At 43.4% G+C, this 19,775-nt stretch overlaps 1 protein-coding gene across 1 annotated transcript; it reads left to right on the plus strand.

The window, feature by feature from the left end:
* The first annotated feature begins 3,613 nt into the window (after positions 1-3,613).
* Positions 3,614-18,238, plus strand: Cd244 (CD244 molecule). Its single transcript, XM_026381837.2, is given in 10 exon segments — positions 3,614-3,638; positions 3,878-4,213; positions 4,303-4,333; positions 4,335-4,576; positions 5,980-6,084; positions 6,541-6,608; positions 9,336-9,389; positions 15,481-15,546; positions 16,848-16,904; positions 18,050-18,238. Coding segments are annotated over 10 exon segments (1,065 nt in total). The 3' UTR covers positions 18,131-18,238.
* Positions 18,239-19,775: the final 1,537 nt, after the last annotated feature.

Genomic DNA, 19,775 nt, shown 5'->3' on the forward strand with positions numbered 1-19,775 from the left:
TGTTCTCTCTACCTAATTTATTCAGCCTTTTTATGAAGGGACATTAGATTTTATCAAATGCCTTTTTTGAATCCATTGAGATGCTCATGTGGTTTTTGTCTTTTATTGTGTTGATGTGGTGTATCATATTTATTGATTTGCATACATTGAAACATTCTTGCATCCCTGGGATGAATCCCACTTGATTGTGATGAATAATCTTTTTTTTTTTTTAAATGTTTGTTTTATAATTGTAGATGGACAGCATGCCTTTATTTGTTTAGTGTTTTTTTTTTTTTTTAAATGTGGTGCTAAGGATCAAACCCAGTGCCTCACACATGCTAGGTAAGCGCCCTGCCACTGAGCTACAGCCCCAACCCCATGATGAATAATCTTTTAAATGTGCTTTTGGATTCAGATTTCTAGGGGTGTATGTGTGTGTGTTGGGGGTGTTTGGTGATCAAACCTAGGACCTTGTACATGTTAGGAAAGCACTGTACTATTGAGCTACATCCCTAGCTGAGTTTTGGTATTTTGTTGAGAATTTTTGCATTGATGTTCACAAAGGATATTGGCCTGTAGTTTTTTTTCTTTATTGTGCCCTTATCTAGTATTGGTATCAGGATAAGGCTGAACTCATCAAATGCTTTAGGAAGAATTCCTTCCTCTTCTATTTTTTGGAGTAACTTGAGAATTAATATTAATTCTTCTTTAAATGGTTGATAGAATTTATCAGTGAAGCTCTGATCCTGGGCTTTTCTTTTCTTTTTTTCTTTTTTCTTTTTGCTTGCTTTGAATCCAACTCAGGGCCTAATGCATGCTAGACACATACTCTCCATACCCAGCCCCACTGCGATTTTCCTTTTTTATGGGAGACTTTTAATTATGGATTCAATATCATTACTTCTTATTGTTCTGTTCATGTTTTCTGTTTCTTCATGACTTAATATTGATGGGGCCTATGTTTCTTAAGAATTTTTCCATTTTTTTCTAGATTATCCAATTTGTTGACAACTTGTTCATAAAAATCTCTAAGAATTCTTTTTATTTCTGTGGTGTCAATTATAATCTCTTCTTTTTCATTTCTGCTTTCATTTACTTTTTTTCTCTCTTTTTCTTAGTCTAGAAAAAGGTTTGCTAGTTTCTTTATCTTAAAACTAAAAGCTCCTTGTTTCACTAACTAGACTAAGAACAGTTGCTTCTACTCTTTTTTTCAGTTTCTCTGTTAGAACATTGACATGTTTTTTTCTGTTTTCTTCAAGTTTCCTTAAAACAGCTGTTACAAGTAGTCTGTCTGAGCATTCTCCCATACTGATTGCCACCTGGTCAGTTTCTGACATCTTACTTTGAGTATTAGGTGAGGTCATCATTTTCTGAAAGCCTTTATGCTTATGGGCATATGACATTATCTGGGCATTGTCTGGGCATTATCTGAGCATTAGGTATTTATTCTGGTCTTCCCAATCTGGTGGTTTGTGCATGTCTTTTCAGAAATTCTAAGTAGGCTGCTTATTTTCTTTGAGCCTGTAGACACTTCTACTATTCCAGTACTGGATGACATGCAGGTCCAGGTTTGCTGGGAGTCTGCTGTTGGTAAATTGTCACAGTTTCAGTAATAATGGGTGTCCAGGCCTAGTGTATCCCAAATGCATTGCTGGTGTGCTGTTCAGAACAGACCAGGGGAGTATTTAGAGAGAGTGGTTATCCTACAATCCTCTCCTGGGGCTAGGGTAGGCTCAAGGACACATCCACAGTTGCCCACCTGTGGTCAGGTCCTGCAGAATTTTTTCTGGCTCTGGACAGAGTTACCATGGATGGACCAGCACTAGTTTCCTATGGCATGCCTGTGACCACTGATGCCATCAAGCCCACCAAGATCAGAACACTGTGGTAGCTTACATTGCTGGGGGCTACCTATTGCTGAGTTAGACTCATGGCTGCCATTAGGCCCAGCTGATGCTAGCTGGAATAGATAGAAGCCAATAGACTCGGGCCACATGTCTTCCCCAGCACTAGAGCTGTTCTAGAGGCTTCATCCACAGGTAAACGTGTGGGTGGGGTCTTTGAGGATCTGCCCAATGGGCTTCACCAGCCCCCCACTAAGTTCGAGGGCAAAGTTCTCTGCTTACCACCCTGTCCGGCCTCAGTGAATGGAGTCTTACTCCATACCAGGCTGCCCAAGATTTGGTGAAGGCAGTTCCTTGGCCACCTAGACTGATGATAACCTTGAGCATGCTTGAGAGTCACAGCCTCAAGGTTCTGCACGGCCTCAGGCTGGCATCAAGGCCCAGGCCACAGCTGGTGGTGATGTAGGGGGTGATGTAGGATCCTGTCCCACTGGTGCATGGGTCTGCACCTGATGCTGGGACTGGCTAAATTCTCCATCTGTGAGCTCTGGCCTGCATTTGGGGCATTCAGTTTCTACCGGATGCTGCTCTTACTGCTGCAGATCTGGTACTGAACTCCGGGACCAAGTCCCATGCTAGATTTGTGCCCTGTTCGCAGCAGGTGGAGTCTTGCTTCCCACTCTGCCTCCTAAGGTTGGAGTAGGCATGTGGGTGCCTACTCAATTGGTGGGTATTGGCCTGGTGGTAGGGGTCTTGGGATTCTGTCCAGCAGTAGTTTTCAAGTGTAAGGCATGACCTAAACTTGCTCACTATCTCAAGCAGGTAGAGTCTCTCTCCACACTGGACTGCTTGGAATTGGGGAAGGGGTGACATGGGCTTCTCATTCTTTTCTGCCTTTTTCAATACTTCTTTCATTTCATCATAAGCAGGACTATGTTCTCTCACCTCATTTCCTGAGCTCTTGTGAAGGTAGTTTGGTGGGAGAATAGCTGTTCAACTTGCTATGCCCCGTGGGGAGATGATCACTCAAGGATCTTATTTAAGTACCATCTTGCTTTGCCTCCCTTGGCCTCATTTTAAAAGAACCATTTGTGTAACTATCCCCAGATCCTGTTTTCTACTTTAAATTCTCCCTGACTCTCTCCAATCCAGGCCAACTGACTCCCAGCTGTGGCCTGGGCCTTGATGCCAGCCTGAGGCCGTGCAGAACCTTGAGGCTGTGACTCTCAAGCATGCTCAAGGTTATTTCCTTCATGCAGTGAGCTGTGCCACGTAGCTTCCCTGCCAAAAAATGGCCATAGGGATTTGTGCTTTTCTTCACCGACAGTACTCAGCTTCTGTGGTATACTTGGGAAGTATAATTTTATTTTTGTTTTTCTAATTGTTCTAATTTTAGGGAGTGATCTTTGTGGATAGTTTCTGGTAAAAGACTGGTAAATGTCAATGAGTAAAGCCCACACACCAACGTGCCAGGTGCCGTAGGAGAGGATTATGAATTCAGCTCTATGGGAGGACAGAAGAGGAGCAGCTTGGAGGGTTTGTCCCACTAGGTCTGGCCATTGTTATCACTAGTGGTTGCTTCAAAGCTGCTGGAAGGCAGTCCCATCAGACACGGTGTTTATAGCATCTTGGTTAAAAGCTCATCCCCTAAGACAAAGCAGCTGGATTTCGAGCTCATCATTCTCACTGTGTTACTTGAGTGCTTTCTAACTTAGTTTCCTCACCCATAAAATAAGGATGAGACCTTCACAGGGGTTCCTGTGAAATTAAGTCGTTAAAACATGTAAATGTTTGAAATCTGCCTGTCCCATGGTAAGTACTTGAGAGGTCCTAACTATGGTTTATTGGTTTGTGGGTTCCTTCAGACTAGAGGACAGAGCTTGGGAAGAAGGACAGGCAGATAAAGGAAGTATATTTTCATATTCTCTTTGACTCCAGACTCCTCACACATGATTCCATCCTCTTAGCTTAAGGGAGACTGCCTCCAACTGCCCACATTGCTCAGGCCTCACACTCTTTCTGTCACTGTCAGCCTGGTTTTTCTCTCCTAGGATCCCCAGATTCTACTCACGATGTGATTGGTCTCTCGGGAGAGACCCTCCATCTACGGCCTTCTAACACACAGATGGAGAAAACTTCTGTTCAATGGAAGATGGAGCTATTCTCACATCCAGGAACTTATGTGATACTGACTTGGAGGAATCATTCTACTCCGACATATGGAGATTTAGCTCTTAAACATTTCAACAATACACTTGATTTTAAATTTGAGAACTTGACCCTTCTCATCAAGGCCGCTAAGCCACAGGACAGTGGTTATTATAAACTGGAGGTGACCAATCAGTCTGGAAATGTGCATGTGGTCCAGTTCAAGGTATTAGTATTTGGTGAGTCTCCAGGATTCCTCACCCAGTCCCCTCAATTCCTGTAGGACTTTTATTTCCAGCACCTTTCTGATCAGAATCTTTGCTTCCAGATCATGTTGGGAAGCCTCTTCTGAAGGAGCATTTCCTTCCTGGATGAAAGGAAATGCCAAGTGGTGCTGTCCTGCTTGGTATCCGGGGACAGCAATGTGACCTACACTTGGTACAGAGACAATGAATTGATCTTGGAGCCTGAGAACTTTACCCATCTGGAGGTGCTGGTTAATCCCAATGACCAGAACACATATACCTGCAATGTTAGCAACCTTGTCAGTTGGGCAAGCCAAACCCTCAGCCTCACCCAGGGATGTCTACGTGTCCCCCTGAGTAAGTGGAGCACTTTAGGCTATGACACAGGCTTATGGTATTGGACCCCATGACCAGGCTCACATGCAAGGGAGACTTGGATATGCCATTCCTGGGCTTCCTCCCCCAGTGTCATTTAGCCCTCCCTCAGCAAGGGCCTGGCCTCTAGGCACATGGTCTCTATAACCCAGGCCTGTCTTAGTCTGGGAAGATTTTAACTCCATATCCTTCTGGAGATGCAAGTTTTCTCTACACACAGGGAATTCGTGGTTGTTTGGTGAGTCTTGCAATGGCTCCTGACCATTATCTTCTTCCTCTGAAAGATACATGGAGACCTGCTCTGTCCTCTTGAGTGGTGGCTCACCATGCAGCTCTCCAGGAGGTAATGACACTGTCCAATAGTGCCTTGGGTCAGGAGAATCACACGATGCCTGGGGGAGATCTGGGTTTATTGCTTATGCTGAGAATCACCTGAGTTTACATCGGTTTTTATTAGGTAAACAATGTGCCAGATGCCAGTCAGCATTGGTGTGATGGAAAAAAAACCTAAACCCAAACCCAAACCATTCAGTCTCTTTTCTTAAGAACCTTCAACAAAATTGGGGCAACAAAACCAAGTACTTATGGGCAAAATAGAAACAAACAAGATGGAGGCACTATGTAGTGAGAAGGACACTGGTTTTTGCACTTTACATGAACAAGCTCTGTGATCCCAGGCAGATTCATTAGCCTCTGTGAGTTTCAATTGTTCTCTAGGGTAAAATGTGGGTAACAATAACGGGCGCCTCACAGGATTGCTGTTATGATTTAGTGAGATAATGTTTGTGGAAAGTTAGTCAGTTGGCCCTGAAACACTTAATTCCTCTCCCTTCTCATGTTGGCTGGATTATATATCAGGCAACACATGCAACACAAATGTTGAATGTTGAAGTTCAGGTGAGGAAGAGCAGTGGAGGCAGGAATAGCAGGAAGGTGAAATGGAAGACTTGCCTCGTGCATAGTAGGTGTGCAATAAATATTTGTTAAATTACAAACAATGAATAGATAAAATATTTGCTGTGCCAGATGCTTTCCATATATCAGATTGTGTGATGATCCCCTGTAGATGGATAGCTTTAGCTCCTTTTAATGCGTGAGAAAATTTGAAGCTCAGAGAGTTAAATCAGTAACACTGAGCCTACAGAATTACAATTTGGACGAGACCTGTCAGAAATTAATGTCCAAACTCTTGGCATCACTTATGGGAAGTTACCCAATTGAGCAGAGAGACAACCTTGGTGCGGGATTCATAGGGCAGGAGGAGACCAGCCACACTGGGGAGGAGAGTGGGTTTTGAAACAGCTGCTGCAGCTGGCAGGTGGGAAGCAAGAGGTGGAGTGAGTTCAGTCCTTGCACCTTTAATTTTTTTTTTTTTAATTTCTCAGGATCCAGAATTCTGCCCTTTATGGTGATTGTCATTATTCTGGCCATACTGTTTATTGTCACTTTCACTTGCTTCTGTGTGAGGAAGAGAAAGAGAAAGCAGTCACGTAAGTGGATGGTCCTTGAGGGGTGCTGTGGCCCGATACATTAGATTCAGTGGCTGGGTCCTGTGTTCAGTGGGATGTGCCTGGATGCATAGTATCCCTTCCCTCCGGGAGTGTCGGGATGCATGTATGTAGTTGAGGGAGGGCAACCGGTGGCAGCAAGGCTTCTTTCTGTGTTGGCTGCCAGATGTTTGCATCTGATCCTCAATGTGCAGACTTATCTGCAGGTTGCCTGGTTTGATCGGGGTCTGCCCATCTTGATAGAGAAGGTATGTCAGGGATGGGCACGTCACATGCTCTTTAGGTACTGTGGGAAGAGCACTAATCCGCCTCTTTTCTAGAGCCGTTCTTAAGGCCTGGGCCATCTTGGGGAGAGGCAGGACCATCAAAAGTGGGAGCTGGACAGGAAGCCCTCTGGACGTTTCTGAAGCTCTGTTCCTTTCTTACCTCTTTCCACAGAGACCAGCCCAGAGACACTTCTGACAATTTATGAAGATGTCAAAAACCCACAGATGAGGAGGAATGAAGTATGGCATTCTATGGGTCGGGGTCTCTCTCCGTTGGTCTGGAAGTTGCTTTTAGGAGAATGGCCATTCAGAGCAGGGGGACAAAGAGAAATGAACATTGATCCTTTCAAAGTTATCCTCAGCCCTCCCCCATTTCTTTTCTCCATCAGTTTCTTAGTTCTGGCCAGACAGGAGATGAGGGAAAACAAAGGAAGCAGAGAAAATGAAAGGGAGGCAGACATGACATGCGTGGTGCGAAGGGATGAAGCACAAGAAAATCCAGAGGGCAGAGGCTGCTCCTTCCTCCCCAGACAGCACCACGGTGTTCTCAGCTGCTCAGCCTCTCCAGATGGGCTGAGTGCCAAGAGGAGGGAAACCTTCCTGTATTTATTGTTTCTGACTGTTGTAGGCACCGAAGATAGCAGGAAACAGTTTTATTTGGCTGCAGCCAGGTTCAGAGGGCACAGCCTTTGCTGTAATCAATCAGTCCCCTGAACCCTGAGTTCAGGGAGTTTCAGAGTTTTATACCTAGCATGTAAGGGGAGGGGCTCAGAAGTTCCCAGTCTGCAGAAGTTCACATAAAAGCAGCTTTTTTCTTTCACTGTTCTGGGCAAGTTAACACTTCAAGGACAACATCTGAGAAGGGGAGAGCCTCTTCTCCCCTTTCTTTCCTCCCCCTGCCAGCTGTTACCATGGAGCCCAATTGTAACTTATCTTAAAAATGTAGACATCTCTGTGAAGCCCAGCTCAAGGCCAGAGGCCTTGTTTGCACATTTCTTCAAAGTATTCTACTAGATATGTTTGTGAAAAACTAGTAAGGGGTGTCCAGCACCTGGAATGCTGGTATCTTCTCGGCCAGTGGCCAAGTGAACAGGGTAACATGAAAATAGGAAGTTTATCTACAATGGACTCTTTTTCTGACAGTCCTAAAATCAGCCATGGTGAAGAGGGCTTTTCTGTGGAGAAAGGGGGTGCCACTTCATGACCACAAATTCTGTTTCTCTAGCAGTTAAGAGCTTACTTGGGTGGGTCTTTTCACGGTCACCCTGGTCTGGGGAGTGTGACCAGCCAAAGCATAACAGTTCTGTAACTGGCTCATTGATCTATGTTCTCAGCCTTTTGGAAAAGAAGAGGCCCGAGTCTGGCTGAGGTGCTGGAGAGAGTCATCAGCTTGATTTTAAATGGATGAGCCCTGGGTGTCTCCCCCAGGAACCTCTCTCGCCAGCTCTCAGCAGGGTGGTGGCCACCTCTTCCTGTCGTCCAGGGATGTAAAAGAGGAAGCTGCAGGGGGGTTGAAGATGCCCCCAGTACCACAGGCAGGATGTGGTGACAAGCCTGGGGAAAGGCTCTGATGGATCAGGCAGTGCCTACTGAACTGGTGGGTAGCAGGTGGGAGTGGGGAGGAAGGCCCCATGTCCCCACTGCCAATTTTGGTGCTTGGCTAGAGGAGGCAACAATGAGGAATTCCTCCTCTCGTCACAGAGACGAGGCCTCGTGAGGCAGCCTCCCTCAGGTCTATTTCCTCCGTGGGAATGAGGGCAGCTCCCCTCGCTGTTTCTTTGCCCTCAAAATGGAATATTGGGGTGTGAAAATTAAAAGAGGAGATTGTTTGACTACTTCCAGATTCAGGTACGGATTTCTAAGGGCACACGCATCTAGCTTTAGCCATTTATCTCCTGCCTCCCCGCTCTCCCCAAATGAAGATGACTTTAGAGAAACAGGAAAAACAGGAGGAAATAACCATTTAGAGTAAAAGAAACCTGTTGGGAGACTCAGGCTTGTTACACTGCTTCTGTCTCAGGTTCCTCTCTGCCCAGCCTCAGCCTTCTATGGGGCCTGTCCCTGTCTCCAGACCCCAGCTTGAAGGCCTAAATCCCAAGTTTCATGTGGTCTCACTTTGGAGACCATCCACAGGAGAGGAAAAAAACCCAAACAACTCCTGTTTCTTGACACATGCCCATGACTCTCTGGCCCCCAAAGATGGCTTGACATTTCTCTTCCTCTTAGCTTTTTGTTTCTGGGGAGTTCAGCTTCCGTCTTGTCTGATGAACGCTGCTGACCTTCTTTGGCTCCCCAGCAGAGCTCCATCTGGAAATATGTGCTCAGGGATGTGCAGCGTGAAACATCTCCACTCCTAATCTGTTGTGGGAGAGGCCTGAGGGAGGGAAACCGGAAGGGCTGTGTTCCCCCTGCCTTTAGCCTTGGGTCTAGGGCTCCACCCAGCATCACAGCTGCCAAGAGGACTGGCTTGAGGCCAAGGGCAAGCTGGTTATGAAACATAGACTGAGGGGGGTGGTGCTTAAAATGCTGGGTCTTTAAAATGCTTAGACCTTCTGAATTTCGGTGCCCTGAGGTACGGCTCGGATCGTAGCTCTGCCTGGAGTTCTGCCCATTGTCAGTGGTTACGTGGAAAATTTAGTCCTCAAGTCAGCCAAGGCAAGGAGGGGTTTCTAAGTTATCAAAGCAAAGGAAGAAACAGGGGTACCCAATGGACAGGATTGCTTGAATCCAGTCACACAATTAGTGTCAAGAGCCATGAGTTGCTCTTGACACTAATTGCTCCATTGTGACCTCCTGTAACTCCTCTTGCCTCTCCCCCTCCTGGGGTGTTCAATGATGAGGCTTTTCCCAGTCCTGCTACCTTCTTCCCAGGCTTCTTTTTTCTATCTTTCCCTGTTTAATCGAAACCTGGAAAGACCCCGCTGTCTACCCATGTCACCTCATGTTCCTTTATTGTTTCTTCTACAGCAGCAGGAAGTCCCTGAAGAAGGATTCACCATTTACTCTGTGATCCAGTCCCAGGTACCACTCTGGTTTCTCTAATACTCTCCATTCCCATCTATGAGGCTCCCTAATGCCCCATCCCCAATTTATACCCCTCAATGGCAGGATCTGGGTGTTCCTGGGGTCCAGAGCCTAGCTTGGCTTCAGGTGCATTAACAAGTTGAAAAGATCAGTATATTCTGGTGTCATTTTCCATATTTTTATGAGTCCATGATAATTATTCACAATAGTGGAATCTGTTGATATATTTGTATATGCACATGATATAACAATAAAATCTGGCCAGTACTTTCCCCATTATTTCCCCCTTTCCTCTCCTCCTTTCTCCCTGGTCCCTTCTTCTTCTCTATTGATCTCCCATCTCTTTTAATAAGACTTCCACCTATGCCACATCTTTCTTTTCCTCTCAAACTTCCATATGTTTGAGAAAAATACAACCCTTAATTTTCTGAGTCTGGCTTATTTTGCTTAACATAATGCTCTCAAGTTCCATCCATTTTCCTGCAAATGACATAATTTCATTCTTCTCTGATTAAAACTCCATTGTGTGTACATGTCACATTTTCTTTATCTATTCATACATTGACGGACACCAAGGTTGGTTCCATTGCATTCAGTTGATGTAAGATAGAGTCTTGCAGCCCTTAGTGCAGGAATTAACTGTTGACACTTACATAGGTCTTTGAAGGCTCTCGGTCTAATTCACCTAAATTCTTAGTTTAGGGTATTTGGTATTGTGGATTGTGCTCCTATAAACATGAGTTTGCATTATTGCTATAGTATATTGACTTTAATATTTTCTTTAGGATAAATACTGAGGAGTGATATAGCTGGATCATATGGTGTTTTCATTCCTAATCTTTTGAGGAACCTCTGGAGTGTCTTAACAGAGCTGGAAAGTCCAATGCAGACATTCTCCCTTTTCCCACACTTGGCAGAAGGTCTAGCCCAGATTGTCTGTAGGAGAAGGAACCTTGTTAGGGAACTCAATTTTTCCCTCTTTCTATTGATTCAAATCTGCCGCAGTCTGGCTGGGCACAAAATAACCGAGCCACCACAAAAGCCTTGTAGATTCAAACAGCAACTCTTTATTCCCGAACTCTCACCGGCACTCTATACGCATGTTCTGGGAAAATACACTCCCTCCACCGGGCTCTGCGTACTAATACTCTCAGAACCCCGCGAGAACTCCACAGGAACTCCAAAGGAGCGGGCGCCTGAGGCAGCAGGATACGCCTTAATCCTGGAGCTGCCCTATTCCCAGAAGGATCCACCCTAAACCTGGAGCTGCCCTATTCCCAGCTGGATCCACCCTAAACCTGGAGCCACCCTAATCCCTGAGCAGGGTCACCTTTCAACCCAAAATGCCATGCGTCATTCCTACTTGGCTATGGCTCTCAGCATCTCCCCGCTTCTGTTTAATTAAACAACAAGCAATGTGGCTTAGGGACCGTGCCTGTTAGGTTGTCCAATTCAACATATGGTCCTTACCCGTCATTGGATGAGCTAACCTCTAGGCGTCAGCCTCCTGTCTTAGGTTGGTACCACTGCAATCGGATCATACCCGTCACTGACTACCTGTCCAGCATACAGCCATACTTGTGGATAGGCCTATGCACCAGTGGGGGGGTGAGGTTCTTTGCCTCACCTCTGTTGGCCCCCAAATTTGGCCTTGGTGCCAGTGGGGGGGTGAGGTTCTTTGCCTCACCTCTGTTGTCCCCCAAGTTTTATACCATCACTAGCAGAAGGGAGGAGGATACAGAAATGCCACGACACCAAGCCAATTGATGGCTCCTTTGGAAAAATTGTATTACCGGTGACACCATCAGCAAAGATACGCCAGCACTACCACAAGTTGCTGCACCAACAGATAGTTCACAATGCATACAAGTGATACATAGTCCAGGCATGTTCTGCAAGCAGTTCAAAGCGGAGGAATCTATCAATATGTCCATTTCCTCCCAAAGTAAATCAACTCCTTGATTGACCATTACTTGTTGAGTTATTATTCATTGATGCATCAGTTTATACAGTTTACTGTGATAGCTATCATAGAAGCTGTAGTTTGGTTTTATCTTTGTCTTCACTGGCACTGGGATGAAGATAGGAATTCTGGCAATGATGCTAAAAAGAAATTATGTAACATTCCAACAGGTACTAAGAAAACAATTTTTTGAACAATTTACATTATCCTGAACAGAATTATTAAATATAATGAAAAGGAAAGGTGAAAGTAAACAAACAGATCTGTTAACCTCCTTATCTGTACACATATTAAAACAATCCTCAACAGCTGTTTACCCAATTTAAATTAAACCATTAAAATCACGTGAATAAAAAAAAATTCGGATCCATTTTTTCATGAGTGCTCCTCATATATGATATATGGACATATGCACACACAGACATACAACACAAAACACAAGTGTGCACACAAATGTACAACACATAAGACAATAGTAAAACACAAGTGTGCACACAAACGTACAACACATAAGACAATAGTAAAGGCCTTGTAAAGGCCTTATAGCTTTACACAGGTGAAATCTCCATTGTAATGTTTAAAAACTCCACAGTCAAAAAATAAAACTGACCAGAAAAACATTAACCTAGGTCTGTATGAGCTCAAAAAAAAAAATAAAACTTTATGATGTGGGAAAAGGCAATAATAAAATAGATATTGAAAAAAGCATCCTGGTTAATCACTGTCGCAGATGTAAAAATAGCCAAGCTGGAGCTCTGGATATCAGCTGTTATGGATTTGAGTCAAATCATCTTCTTTTTGGTCTGTAGACATCGCTTTAATTAATCTCTCTGGAATCCAAATCAGCTGCTGTTCTCCCTGTGGAAACACACAAACAGAACCCCGACTCCAGACAATCAATGGGTCAGAACTTTTTCATTGTCCTGTTAGAATATCCTTCCAAAGTACCTTAGGCTTATGTAAATTTTTTGGATACATATGCCTTTCCACAGCACTAAGTCCTGATGAATCCAAATTTTTAAAGTTTGAGTAAAAAGGGTTATTTTAAGTTTATCTTTGGGGGATATATACCCCTTCCCAATTCCCTCTTTTTGTTTTAATGAGTACATTTTAATAGTTTGATGTGCTCTTTTAACTATGCCTTATCCCTGTGAATTGTATGGGATTCCTGTTAAGTAAAACATTAACTGATTTTAAACATTTTTCCATTCACCAATTTATGAAAACACACATAATGTTTAAATATATTACCTTATGGAACTTAATAAGTAAAGAGTACTTGATTTTATATTTAGTGGTTGATGTTTCAGCACTTTAGCTTTGTAAATTAATCAGATGTCTGAAAAACCAAGATCTTAGACAAGTGTAGTAAACAGAACTAGCCATCTCTTTCTTGTTGAAGAAAAATCCTCTTGTTTCTATCTTCTAGTTTTCTTCTAAGGTTTGTATAATTTACCCTTAGTTGCTTTTCTTCCTCCTAGTTTTTTTTTCTTCCTATTTTGTGGGTTTAAAATTCTTGTCTTCCTACATCTTTTTTATCTTCCTACATCTTCTCTATCCTTTTATTTAACCTTTCTGTACTTTTATCTTTAAAGTTTTCCACTTTAAATTTTTAATCTTCTTTATCCAAATTGCTTTTATCCTATTATCTTTCAATTTTCATGTTTTTTTTAAAGTAATGCTTTTAAGATTAACTAGGCTTCCAATGATGCAATCTTTCCTCCGTCATGAAGGCATCTTAACCACCTTCAATTTAACCTTTTAAAGCCTTTTGCAACTTACTTAGACATTTTACAACTTTTTACTTTACAACAAAAAGATTATCTCATCTAGAAACATTTCTTTATTTAACCTTCCATGTTAAAATATATTTCCACATCTTGAATAGCTTTTACTGAAACTTCTTATACTCTTTGTATATAAATTACACCTGATAGAATCTTAACTCTTATTAACCTTGTTTCAGCAAAGACACAGACACAAAGTAATATTAAACATTTTTCCATTCACCAATTTATGAAAACACACATAATGTTTAAATATATTACCTTATGGAACTTAATAAGTAAAGAGTACTTCATTTTCTATTAGTGGTTGATGTTTCAACACTTTATCTTTGTAAATTAATCAGATGTCTGTAAAAACCAAGATCTTAGACAAGTGTAGTAAACAGAACTAGTCATCTCTTTCTTGTTGAAGAAAAATCCTTCTACAGGATACCATGATGGTCCCATTGTGATATATTCAACAACTTCTCTTTAAAAAGCCATGGGCTACATTTTTGTATTGTATCAACATATGCCCTAATTGTTCTTGGTCTTACTGGGGTGCCTCCTTCCTCTAACAATTTCTGTTCCTTAGGGGCGAACAACTTTAAACTTTGAGTCAACCATTTTCCCCAGTTTGCCTGAGAAAGTTCTAGGGACAGACAATTTGAAATAAAAACAAAATAAATCCAAACAAGAACACATTGTTTTTTGAAATGGTCACCCATTCTTTCGCTCTTCCTCAGGGGCGAGCAATTTCACTTACCTCCAAGCTTCAGGCGTTCCCCGTACCGGCAGCCAAATGCTGCAGTCTGGCTGGGCACAAAATAACCGAGCCACCACAAAAGCCTTGTAGATTCAAACAGCAACTCTTTATTCCCGAACTCTCACCAGCACTCTACACACACGTTCTGGGAAAATACACTCCCTCCACCGGGCTCTGCGTACCAATACTCTCAGAACCCCGCGAGAACTCCACAGGAACTCCAAAGGAGCGGGCGCCTGAGGCAGCAGGATACGCCCTAATCCTGGAGCTGCCCTATTCCCAGCAGGATCCACCCTAAACCTGGAGCCACCCTAATCCCTGAGCAGGGTCACCTTTCAACCCAAAATGCCATGCGTCATTCCTACTTGGCTATGGCTCTCAGCACCAATCACTGGGGCTCTCATACAATTTATCCTCATTACCCCTAATACCTGTTTCCAGGAAATACTAGATCTGTTTTGGTCTCTTTAGTCTTATTTAGACTTAACAGTACATCCATTTTCTTAATAAATCTCCCACAGCAGCCTCATGAAATAGTCTTCATGCTTTAGATATAGTCTGAACCCCACATCACAGATAAGCAAACAGGATAATATGCTCAAGGCCACATAGCTCGGCAGTGGCAGAACCAAACCAAATGGGTTTTTGAAACTCCATTCCATCTCCTTCTACCTCACCTTTAATAGCCTGGGGTTATAGAAATTTACTCATGGACAGGAGACACATCCAATATTGATCAGCAAATTATTGATAACCCAGGCTGGGAGAGATCTCCCAAGGAAAATGCTGCTTCCTTGTGGCCAATGATGAAAAGTTTCTGATAAAATGACTCTTTTCTTAAAAAACCATTTTTACTTTTTAAATTTTATTTTATAGGTTCTTATTGGTTATACATGACAGTAAAAGCCATTTTGATAAAATTATACAAGCTAGGTGCAGCCATATCTTAGGCTTGGTGGCTGAGCTGTGGGGGACAGAAAATCCATTGCAAGAATGATTGATGTCTGCAGTTCTCTGGCTTTATCCACATGGAAATTCAAGGAGAGGGATTGGATAAAATTCAAGGAAGAGCTCCTCTCAGCTTAGGGTGTTGGGTGAGGATGAGATCGCTCCTCTGGAGTACCTTAGAAGGAGGATGGTTACCTGTCCTGGAGGACTCTAGTTTCAGGTCCAGAGACAGAAGATATGTTGCCAACAGGAGGCTTGACTCCTTGAGAAAAAAGCCCTGGGGGGGGGTCTTGGGTTTGAATCCTGACCCCATTGTTTTACTCTGATTTGGGCTTTTCACCCTTTTGTAGCCTTCTCTGTGGCAGGGGAAAATTTATGATTGTTCCTAAGTTATAAGAGTGGTATAGGAATTAGGGGAGAATGCATGTATAAAATAACTGCTCAACAAATAGTAGTTACCCTTAGTAACAGAGTGGGACTAGCATTCGCGTTGACTCATGGCCTCCTGGATAATTCAGGGTTCTTTTTACTAACACTTAAAGCTTCTGTCTAGGCAGGGTATAGGCAGAGTGATGGAAGCAATGATCCCTCTAGGGTTGTGTTGGATCTATGCTTCTGAAATGCTCTCATTTCTTTTCTCATTAGCCTTCTTCTTCCACATCAAAAGAAACTACAAATACGTTGTATTCAGTTATACAGCCTTCCCGGAAGGTAAGTCTCTTCCTCCGTGTGGTGTGATTGATGCAGATGTGTATTTTGCATGTGCATACACAGGCATGTGTTTGCAAGAGTGTGTGTGCATGCTACAGTGAGTGGTCCTCCACGGTGTGTATCTGGGTAGCTTCCATTCCATGACTGTGTTTCAATGTTAATGGGCCAATGAGGAAAAATGCCTTTAGGGTTCTGCCTTGAGGATAAGGACATCTCTGGACTCAGAGAATAGTGGATTATAGGATTTTCTAGGGCTTTTGTGGGATGCGAGGGACAAGGACAGGAAGGAGGTACTTTGTGCAGAAGGACCACAGGGTCCTTAGTAGACCAGCTGAGGCTGTGGTGAAAGATATTGGAGAGGTTTGTGAAGGAAGGACTTAGGGCCTGCAGCTGGAGGGCTGGGTTAGGGGGAAACAATGCTAACTTTCTGGTCAGTCACCTGCTGGTGGAAGACCCTGGACCGCAGCAGTCATGTTCCACTCACATCCTGCTCCAAGCTGAGCTCATAGCTCTTGGGTGTACCTAGTACCTTGGAGCTGAGTTTCCTGATGCTTTGCTCATCCTTTTTACTTGGTATGGGAGAGGATGGGAAGAGTAGTGTTTCCATGGCTTGAATTGCAGTATGAAGCCATGAGCTGCTACGTGGTACAATAGGAAAATGGAAATCCACAGAACTGTGGGAGTCCATATAGGTTAGGGACTGTGTATTTGAAGGGATTTAGAATGGATATTCAGACTTCTTATTCAACCTCTTTTCAATAAGTCATTCAACCAACTTGGACTCACCATGATAGATTTTTAATTATATGCTACAACCAAGGACATCCAGATGCTCATAGGTACTCTGTTTACATGCTTTAGTATTATATTCTGAAAACGTTGTTGTTTACATTATGGGAAAGTGTGTTGAAGAGATACATGGTTTGGGATGATAATTGCATTAGGACTGAGGGATGTGTGTGTGTGTGTGTGTGTGTGTGTGTGTGTAAGCGCATGTGTGTGCATGTGCCCAGGGAATGTGTGTTTGTGTGTGAGACTTAGGGGTATTTGGGTATGGGATACTAAACTCTGGCTTTGGTTCAGAAATGTCATATCATAGGCCAGTATGTACTGATGTACTGTGCTTTTGGGGAGACAATTAATACCACTGTTCAATCTTGAGGTAGATTCTTTTCACTTTCTTGTTGAGGAAAGCTTAGGAGACTTCTGGGGTTTGAGTCTCTTTTGGAATTCGTTGTGTTAGTCAGGAATAGGACATCTCTTATGTTGAATGCATAATTCTTTGCTCTCTGAATTTCTAGTCCAGATGCAAGGAGAGGAACCATGACCCTTCCGTCAATAGCTCCATCTATGAAGAGGTAAGATTCTGGAACTCTCCGGAGTGGGTTTAGTGTCTATACCACAGCCCTGAAGACAAGCCATGAAGGGTGTACTTATGAAAAGGTCATCCATACAGTCTGATAGTTGTAGGATTGTAGGGGTTTTTAAATCCAAATCTTCATTTTAGAGATAAAGACATGAAGGTCCAAAGAGAGTGAGGGTGTCCCCCAATGTGACATCAGGTGTTCAGATCTGACTTTCAGCTTGTGTTCTAAATTAGGACTGTCCCCAAGCTAGTTCCCAGGCTATTGAGTACAAATTAGACATCTCCATTTAAAGGCTGCATGTGAGGGTGGGGTGGGAGAAATCCAGAGAGGGGAAAATAAGGAACTCTAAGTGATTTTCTAAATTAGCATGGCATTGGGAACCACTCTGGATGTGGATGATCTTCAGCTTCTGCTAAGGAAGACACTGTTTGAAGGTGACCACTGAGCCTGGTAGCTGAACTGATTCCCATGAGGCCATTTAGGGAGGAGAGAGGAGGAACTCGACAGTTCTTGGGGGATTATTATACATAAGACAATGTGCCATTGTCTTCACATGAACTATCTGATTTAATGCTTACAGAATGCTATAAGTTAGATATATTTTTTGGTAGTATTAGTGGTTGGTTGCATATACTAGGCAAATGCTCTACCATGGAGCTATGTCCCAAGCCCTTACCTTCACATTTATACCCAAAGAAATTCAGGCATGGATGTCACCTCTTCCTGTTAGCATCATGGCACACCCAAGCCTCCATCCATGACATGTTGTCTTTGATTGCATTGGAGATGGCAGGCGGGTACTTTCTGAGATTCCTGGCCCTTCAGCTATAGTTTTATATTAAAGCCAACTGGACAGACAGTTCAGGGGTATAGAGGATACTGTGTGGGCCCAAAGTAATGTGGGGGGTTACAAAGAAGCACAGTGTAGTTAAAAGATCCCTGGAATTGAAGGAAGAAAAACTGGATTCAGGTCCCCCTCTTTACTTCATGCTAGTCCTTGACCCTGCGTAATTTATTTTACCATTCTGAATTTCATTTTCATAATCTATAAAACAGTGAAAACAATTCATACACCATAGAATGATTATAAGGATCTTCTGTTGGGAGGGTCTGAAATTTCCCTTTTTCTTCTGCAGGTTGGAGCAAGAGAGTCCAGAGCCCGTAACCCTGCCCGGCTGAGCCGCAAAGAGCTGGACAACTTTGATATTTATTCCTAAATGCTATAGCTCTTTAGACCTTTCTTCCATATCCGCTTTGGTGCTGGGAATCAGCGGAATAGATGTTGCCACACACAAGAGTTTTTTTTTTTTTTTTTAAGAGTTCCTATTTGGGAGAGGATATGAAAGTCTATTTGTGGTCTTTATTTTGTTTTGAAAATGATTTCTAACAGCCATGATACAAGCAAGGTTGTGAAATAATATCTCCCAGCTTAGATACTAGACAAGAATGGGTGGAGAGGTTGGGTTGACCACATTCTGAGTACTTGTAATCTATCAAGTTATGTAAATGGAGGCTTGAGATTCCCTGGTCCTGGTTTTTCTAACCTGTTACTTGTCTCTCATCCTCTCTGATCTGGGATGCTGGTCTAGACTGCATTTCTAGACCCTCACCTCACCCAGGCCTACCTACCAAGCAAAAACAGGCGACAGTGACTCAGGGGAAGAGGAAGCAGGCTCCTCTGAAGCTGTACTTTCTGTTTGCTGGCAAGCAGGTTCTCACAGGTGGACCAGCACCTAGGTTGCAACTTGAATGCAGGTGAAAAATTTCCCCTAAACCTCAACACATTTACAGTGGCCGGTTGGTCACAAAGGAAGTGGGCAGACACAAGAACAGAGGGTGATGAGAAGCAAACTCTTCATTGGAAAGAAGAACCACCCAAAGCCTTTCTTGAGAACTGGGCAGTTAGACCAGTTTTGTCCAAAGTGTAATGTTTGATTTACAAAGACATATTATTAGAAATCTATTTGGCTCCTTTGTGGTAGAGGTCTGCCTCTCTTCTTGGAAAACCCATTCTATTTAAGTTCTGAGTCTTGATTAGTGTTGCCTTCCCACTGTATACCTTGGAGGGAGGGCTTGGGTACTCGGGTGCTAAAAGATGAGGCAGCTGGGAACCACATCTGTGCTGGGTGCCCCGAGTCTTTAGGTCAGCCCTCAACAAGGCTGGGACTCTGGATGAGCCCAGGAGAGGGGACTCAGAGACTACAGCAGGTGATAACTGCTCATAGCCTGGCTCTTCAGTGTCCTATCCTTCATTTAAAATATGTGTTTAATATAAAAATTTGGTGTTACACAGAGGCAGCCTAAATCCTTTGCCTGGATTAAATCTATGTATCTTCTCTACACTCTGCATTTGTACACTCTAAAGCAGTCAAAGGGGACTTATGGGCCATCTACAAACACATGCCTGTTTAATTCTGTTGGAGAAGGTTGTTACAAGCCATCCACGGGTTGTGTGTGTGAGCTATTGTGCATTGTAGCCAAATGAGGGGATAGGCCTGGCATTGCGGGCTCCATGCGATCAGGGAGTGATTGCATGATGCAGGTGTGCCTTCCCCTCTAGCTCTGCCTAAGATCCCACACAGCACCTCAGATGGGTGTGACTTGCCAAGATGTCAATCAATCTGCTGACCACAAGACCTTACGAAGCAAGACTCCACCCTTGAAGTCTTATCCCTGCCTCTGATGTCCCCCCTATAAAATAAACACGGGCTCATGCTCTCTTTCCAGTGCTTTCTTTCCAGCATGGAAGCTGACCCTTAAGGTCACAGAGCCGTCCCGCCCTCCATTTGAAAAACTTATCTCTGTGTTGTGTGATTTTTCACCGCTTTCTTAGCTTAATGTTGCAGCCAAAACCAATTCCTC

The sequence above is a fragment of the Urocitellus parryii genome, chromosome 11 (assembly GCF_045843805.1).
Source record: "Urocitellus parryii isolate mUroPar1 chromosome 11, mUroPar1.hap1, whole genome shotgun sequence".
Classification (NCBI taxonomy): domain Eukaryota; kingdom Metazoa; phylum Chordata; class Mammalia; order Rodentia; family Sciuridae; genus Urocitellus; species Urocitellus parryii.